The 7,500-nt window shown below is 40.2% G+C and overlaps 2 protein-coding genes across 2 annotated transcripts in view; one reads left to right on the plus strand and one right to left on the minus strand.

Annotated features, from left to right (window-relative positions):
* Positions 1–7,500, plus strand: part of LOC138027798 (rRNA-processing protein FCF1 homolog) — a 270,573-nt gene that overhangs the window by 91,498 nt on the left and 171,575 nt on the right. The gene's annotated exons all lie outside the window — the stretch shown is intronic.
* LOC138026704 (uncharacterized) overlaps positions 2,666–7,500 on the minus strand; it is a 9,624-nt gene continuing 4,789 nt past the window's right edge. The window contains exons 3-5 of the mRNA XM_068874150.1: positions 7,383–7,427; positions 6,037–6,087; positions 2,666–4,617 (exon numbers count right to left, since the gene is read on the minus strand). Of these exons, the coding sequence (XP_068730251.1) occupies positions 4,607–4,617; positions 6,037–6,087; positions 7,383–7,427 (107 nt within the window). The 3' untranslated portion in view covers positions 2,666–4,606. The remainder of the gene's footprint in view (positions 4,618–6,036; positions 6,088–7,382; positions 7,428–7,500) is intronic.

Consider the following 7,500-nt stretch of genomic DNA (forward strand, 5'->3'; position numbering starts at 1 on the left):
TGAAAGGGATCATATATGAACTGCGGATATGAAATCAAGTGAAGCTATGGTCGCGGGTTCAAACCCCATTGAAGTCCTGAATTTTTCAGGCTTCTTTACGCAATTGCAAAAATTGCGTTCATAACTGCGAAGATCATAGCTTCACTTGATATCATATACGCAGTTCATATATGATCCATTTCATATATAATTTCATCGTTGATCTTGGATTCAAGATGTTAATGCGAACGAGGACCTTAGTTTCAGTTTCTTTCGCCTCTAAGCGATCCTCTATATAACCTACGAAACCAGTTTCGGATTGGGATGTTGGGATTAGGAATTAAGGAAGGAACTAAGGAAACGGGTGTAATACGTGTAATATAAGAAATAAAACGTCCAACAGGAGAGGCATCTGAATTTACGATGTCTTCGGCTGATGGGAGTAAGTCAGGAGATTCCTGGTTTTCCTCTGAATCTATGTGAAATAACTCCCAGACCGTAGCCCGTAGCCATGGGGGTGCTTTACAGTAGCTGAGAGTAAGGAGCGTATTGGCTCCAGACCATTACCTCGTACATAAGATATAAAATTCGTACATATTTCCGTACGTCTCTCATTCAGCCTTTTAAGCCCAGATTGATACAAGGCGCAAACACGAGCAGTTTCACGGGTCTTTCCAACTTGTGTGTTGGGGAGATTCAAAGCTCTATGCAGGAGTGTCTCAGCGGTACTGATTTCATGTTTTTTTGTCATGGTGTGAATGGAAGTCAAGATATCTATCTGTATGTGTGAGTTTGCGGTAGATGTCAACCAAAAGTTTTCCGTTATTACGCGAGATGAGGGTGTCAAGAAAGGGTAGCTGGCCGGTTGACATCTACCGCAAACCCACACATACAGATAGATACATAAAATCAGCACCGCTGAGACACTCCTGCATAGAGCTTTGAATCTCTCCAACAAACAAGTTGGAAAGACCCGTGAAACTGCTCGTGTTTGCGCAGCTTTACCCTCCAACGGCTATCCCATAGAAATCGCTGCTGATGTTATAAGAAAGAAGCGAGGCCTCCACCACCTACACCCACTCCAGAAGAGTTGGTCGGTATGTTCTTTAAATGGGCTGAGCCAACAAACCGACGCAACTTTGCAGTCCTTCCCTACATCAAAGGCATCACGGAACCTCTCACAAGAATCCTCAAGGAACATGACATCCAAGTCACCAGCAGACCGGTAAAAACTTTACAACAGCATTTCCCTATCCCTAAGTTTCGACCTGCCGAAGAGGACCAGTGCAATGTCATCTATAAAATTCCATGCGCATCTTGCCCCTTGGCGAAACTAAAAGATCCTTTAATACTAGGAGAAAAGAACACACGAGGAACTTAAAGCATTGTACTAAAGGCTCAAATGTCGCAAAACACGCGTGGACTTTTAATCATGTTATTGACTTCAACAACTCTAAAATCATTGACAAAGCGAACAACCGGAGTAGAAAGACATTGGAGTCATGGCACACGGCAAACTGTTGGGGCGGACAACAATTCGTGCCCGCTCCCAAGACAATATCACATTCTCTTAAAGAAACACTAATTTTCTTACGATTTTTTACATTCTTTCTAGCACATTCTTTTATCCTTTAATTTATGCGAATTTTCCGGTTTATTGGAATTTCTTTCGCTTTTACTCTTCTTACGTTTTTATCCGTTGAAGACAGCAGTTCGGTCTGTCGAAAGCTCATAGTTTTTAAAACTTTTTACCAGAGAACGCTTATACTTATTTCTTATCATGAATCCTGGTAACGGATCTTCAATATTTTCAGGTGGACAGTTTAGACCATTGGTGGGCTCTTTTTTAGACTGTTTATTTGGAGAACGTAATAATGACAAAAAAAAAAAAAAAAAAAAAGGTAACTCGAACGCAAGTTGAAGTTTGCAATGGAGACGAAAAAGTTGTCATGTGAAATATAAAGTTTTGAATCTATGTTTGAAGTTAAGTAAGTAGTCGCATTTCTCGCAATGATGTCCAATACGGCGCCGCATAGGCCGGGTCGCTAAGCCAAATCGAACTGAACTGTTCGCGTCCAAGGGATCAGAGTCAACCCTATTTCGATGGATCTCGACGGAAAAGGTGTGGTTATTATTCAGGAATAATTCCCTCCCCACGCAAATGGTCCCCTGAAACCTACGATGGATGTGTTTTGTTACTATGTGCCGAGGTCCACGTGGAATATCGATGCTATCGGAGCCTTTAGAACGAAGCTATGGCTGTTTTCCGTCAACGGATTCGGTTTCTTCCCGTGGCGCACTGCCCTACCTTGGTAAGAAATAATAGGGAGAGAACCATTTCGAACAGAAACTCCACGAAATCGCTTCAAATCGACCTAGAAACCACGCAAGACACAAAAGAAACTACAAACGAGTTCAGATTATTCTCGATCATGTGGGATTTTATTTGGTGTGCAACAGCCACTTCCACTAAAGGCCCAGTAATTCGGCCAACATATTTCGTGCAACTTGTCGCGCAACCATGTTGCGTTGCAAGTTGAGATGATTTATTGCGCGTAATACAACCTTCTAGCGCAACAAATTTTCATGTTGCGAAAAGTAAAAGCTACGTCTACTTTTTGTAACATAAAAAATTTTGCGCAAGAAGGTGGTCATACGCGCAACAAACCTTCTCAACTTGCAACGCAACATTGTTGCGCGATAAGTTGCACGAAAAATGTTGACCGCATTACTGGGCTTTAACTTAGAGATGTATGCCAGGTTACTTACAGGGTGAGGGTTGCAATTTGCTGGCTCTAAACCGAATTTCTTTAACAATGGCGTTACCAGCGCTTCTTTCCAGTGGCTAGCAAAAGACCGATTTTGGTTGGCCCAATCGTAGACATGGGGCCACCTATGAAGTGTTAATATAATGAATTGAGAGAAATTCTAAAAAGTAAAAACTACCGTAATCTAATCATTATTTATTATTAAAAATGCTATTAAATAATGTTCTCTTAAAACTCCTAATTCCAATAATGCTCTGGAGTTTCTTTGGCAAATTATTCCATAATTTGACCCCACGAAAATAAAAACTTCGTTGCCCAGCTGACAGTCTGCAGCGTGGAACGTTCAAATCTGTTGATGTTCTTGTATTTCGGCTATGAACCTCTTCTTGTGAAATAATTTGATAAATAAGCTGGTGCTAAACCACTTAAACATTTACATGTAAAAACTAAAACTAAATTATTAAACAAGATCTTATCAGGAGGAACAACAGATATGTGATCGAATTTTTCTCAATCCCTAAACAATTCTTGCAGCAAAGTTCTGCACCAATTGCAGCTTATTTAACAATTATTCCATGATAGCGCCGAGTTGGCTATAACCAGTCTCATATCCAACAAGCGCGAATGGAATAATTGTTTTATTAAATTCCTTAAACTCCAAAAGTTTGGAAGTATGAAATACAAGCGAAAAAAGCGAGAAAATCCGAGCGAAATCAAAAAAAGTTGATGAAGATGCGATGTTGTGTAATACCTTGAGGTTAGACAGACTCAGGCTCACCACAAAAACATTTCTCACCTTTTCGCCTACTTCTAAACGTCGGAATTCCACAAAAAAAACGTTTTTTATTTGCTTTATTCAGAGAGAAATTTCGCTTTCCGGGGAAAATAATTCTAGCTTAGCAACGCTTAACGCAATCATTTGCCATATAAGGTCAACTAGGGTATATTTAACAATTAGACCCGTGGCCCCAATATTTCGCCTCACGGGCTATTCCTTGACCCGTGGCCCTTGAGGGCGAAGGGTCTAACTGTTTTAGTATCACCGAACTAGTCGGACAGAAAAGTCAGTAATAAATCCTCTAGTAGCGTAGCCAATTAAAATGCAGGATTTGCATTAGTCCACTAGTTAAGTGATACTAAGAGCTGCTAACCGAGATTGAGTTAACCAATCAGAGCATGAGAAATGCATCAACCAAGGTTGAGAATTAATACATATACTTAATCTGCTGCAATCTTGGACAAAACTCGTGGGGAAAATGTGAGGCTCTAATTTGTCTGTGCGATAAAGAGTAAATCTTCCTACTTTCCGCATTCCCCCAATTCCAATGTTGTTTTAAAAAGCGACCAAAGGCTTGCACAGTATTTTGCATCACATTATCAACATTGGTATGGGGAGAAGGGGGAAAGGACCAATTTATTTATTGAGTGCGTGCCAAATGATGCTTAAGCTAGAATTTTTCCCAAGAGTTTTGTCCACGATTGTGGTAATCCCCCACAGAGAAGAACAATAAAACAATTTACTTAATACGAGGCCATTTATAAGTAATAAAAGTGATTTCTTATCTAAGAGATGCTTGATCCGAATTATTTGTAACAAAACAGACGAATACAACTCGAAGCCACTTTGGTTATGTGCATATTACTACTAGTATTGAGTATTATTGTAATTTGAGTACGTGTGAATAAATGAATTGAATTAAACGAATTGAATTGGAGGTAAAAGACTAACGTGTTGCATTTGTCAACAATATTGCAGCTAAGGCTTCGGGGAAAAGGTTACTCGCAAACGACGTCGGGAGCGTCTCTCTGGACATTTCTCAACCAGCTTCCGGCTTCCGCAGGGGAATCGCTTTCTTCTTTTAGTGATACCCTGTGAGAAAGATTGAGAGCTTTCAGTTACAACCAAACAAATTTGTAGCAGCTGTTTTCATGATAATCCATTAGGTGTTTCTTGCTATAACAAATGAGTCGATACAGGGCTGATCTCATCATGGACCAAATAAATCTAGGTCAGCCAGGTTTACTTAGATATTCCAGATTTCACTTCTTTATTTCAGCAACTTTATTAAGCGTTCTTTTGTTAATTAAATGCACTCACAGACAAGGGAAATACTTGATGGGTTATATTGAGGCTCAGTAAACTTTGGGTTCAACCAAACCGTAACTACGAATGAATTTGTGTAAACAGCAGGTGATTTACACAGCTTAGCTTCAAGCTAGGGTATGCCATGGCTCTTTTTATCTCGTGCAATTATCATAAAGCCCACAGAGAAACCCAGAACTCCATCAAAAGCGAAATTCGCGGTTAAAATTCGTCTGTGGGAACATTGTAAACAAATAGGCACCATTTTATCCGCGCGTGGATTTTAAGCAAGGGGATTGGAGCTAGTTCCCCTGAATTTTCAACCCATGATGCACAGCAACTTCCGGTAGAAATCAGCAGGATAGAACATTGAGAAACCGATAAGTGCGCACGCGCTTACCCAACAATGTTGAAAGAGAGAGGGCAAACGGCTTCAACTGGCCGAAGCGGAAAATACCGTAATATTTGTCCACCCAAATCTTGAACAATCATTGTTTCCTGTTTCTCTTGGGACTTACAATGGTCCCAAGAGAAAACAAAAACAATGCTATATTCAAAATTTGGGTGGACAAATAAAGAGCATTATGGTATTTTCCGCTTTCGCCAGCTTCAGTCAACATTCGCGAGAACAAAAGAAATGTTGAATGGTTACCGAAGCAAAGTTTAAACGCTTTTAATGGAGAGACATATTTTTTACTGCTTCACCCACTGAAACCTCAAACGCCCTAGGACACCCCCAGTTGACGAGTAAAATCGTATGGATATTCTTTTTGAAAAAAAAAGGTGCCAAAAAAAATGCTCGTTAAGCCAAATTATGCGGAAAAATGCTAGCACAATTGGGAAGGGTCTACCGCGAGACATACAGTAATAATGCGTAACCAGTTGCCCCGGGTATGCTGACAAACAGTTAGCGGTGGAAACGTCGCGGTCTACATTCTAAATGACTACATTGTGAGACTCATTATTTACCACCGCGATGACCAATAAACACCTTGTTTACGATATTATTTTCATCTTTAACGAACACATTTAGCCTTGGTTTGCTTCTCGAGATTCCGCCTTGTATGTACTTCAAAGTCAGCAAAACTGGTGTTCATTGGCACCAAGCCTGAGCTTATTATTCGATGACATCAAAGCTTGCTTTGCAATGCAGGTAAATTGTACTAAATTTTGTCTATAACAAAAGAATGGAATTGTATATCTTACCACTGCCAGTGCTACTGTCACTGCCAAAATGTTTCTCCAAATCATAAAGATCTGTGAAGTGCAAATAATTATTTTAATATCAGTTGTCTATTGCTGTTGGTAATACTTACTTTGCTTGCTAAGATAAACACTCTTGCCTGAACATCTACCACGGTACAAACCTTAGGCAACCTATTCCCGTTGCCTTGTAAAGCAAAATGTCATAGTATCCGCGCGGTATCCCATGGCCTCCGAAGCCTGGACGGGATATACATACATTTATTAAATTTTCAGCCTCGGTTAATGCATTTCGCATGCTCTGATTGGTTCACTCAATCTCGGTTATCAGCCCATATGCCTTAGTTTTACTTAATATGGTAAATGATAGCGCTAGGCGTTGCAAAACAATTTTTTTTTTTTTTGCCGGAAAGCAAAATTTCTCCCAAAAGCAAGGCAAAAATGAAAAAACTGTTTTTGTGGAAAGTTTGGAACATTTTCGATGCTTAGGAGTACGTGAAAAGGTAAGAAATGTTTTTGTGATGAGCCTGCGTTTGTATGACCACCAGGTATTACAAAACATCGCATCTTCATCAAGTTTTTTCGATTTCGCTAGGATTTTCACCCTTTTTTTCGCTCGTGATGAAGACGAGGGAAGCGACTCTGAGCCAATAACGGTGTTTTTAGATACCATTACCTCCGACAATTCTATTGATAGCATGAGCAGTTACCCTAACAAGATCTATGCAACTGTCAAGGTCAACGACAGGCATTGCATCCAAATGAAGGCAGACAAAGGAGCAGACACTTGTATCCTATTGACATTGGCTTAGTGAAATCCGCTACTGTAACAACGAAAGACCCGATAATGCAGTTGTTGAAGAACATTATTTACAATGGATGGCCAGGATATAGGAAGCACTGCTTAAAGGTACTATATGGGACTACTGGAACATTAGGTGTGATCATGTTTTAGAGGATGGTCTGATACTTAAAGGAGACAGTAGGTGTACCAGAGCCCCTTTGCGCACACTAGTGTGTTCACCATATCACCGCCAAGCTAACGGCGTAGCTGAACGGTGCGTTGGTATTACGAAATCCCAAGGCACCCTGCCAACAACGCTCATCGAGAAGCCAACCTCCAGGAGCAAACCCAGCCAGCAGAATTTTACAACAAGAGAGTCAGCTGTGCTTAAAAGCTCTGAACCAGTGCTCGTATGGAACTCTAGAAAGCACATCTGGGAACAGGGCAGGGCAGAAGTTAGTTAAACACCAGATTAAGACCGCATTGCAAAATTTGATTAAAACAAAACTGCGGAAATAAAATATTGTTTTCCTTTTAGACAAAATAATAGAATTGTTTAACTTACCACTGCCAAAATGTTTGTCCAAAACATAAATGCCCTGTCTAAGATCTGTGAAGTGCAATAATAATTTTAATATCAGTAGTCCATCGTGGTTAGTAATACTTCTTTTGTCTGCTAAGAG

Source organism: Montipora capricornis, chromosome 12 (assembly GCF_036669925.1).
Source record: "Montipora capricornis isolate CH-2021 chromosome 12, ASM3666992v2, whole genome shotgun sequence".
Taxonomy (NCBI): domain Eukaryota; kingdom Metazoa; phylum Cnidaria; class Anthozoa; order Scleractinia; family Acroporidae; genus Montipora; species Montipora capricornis.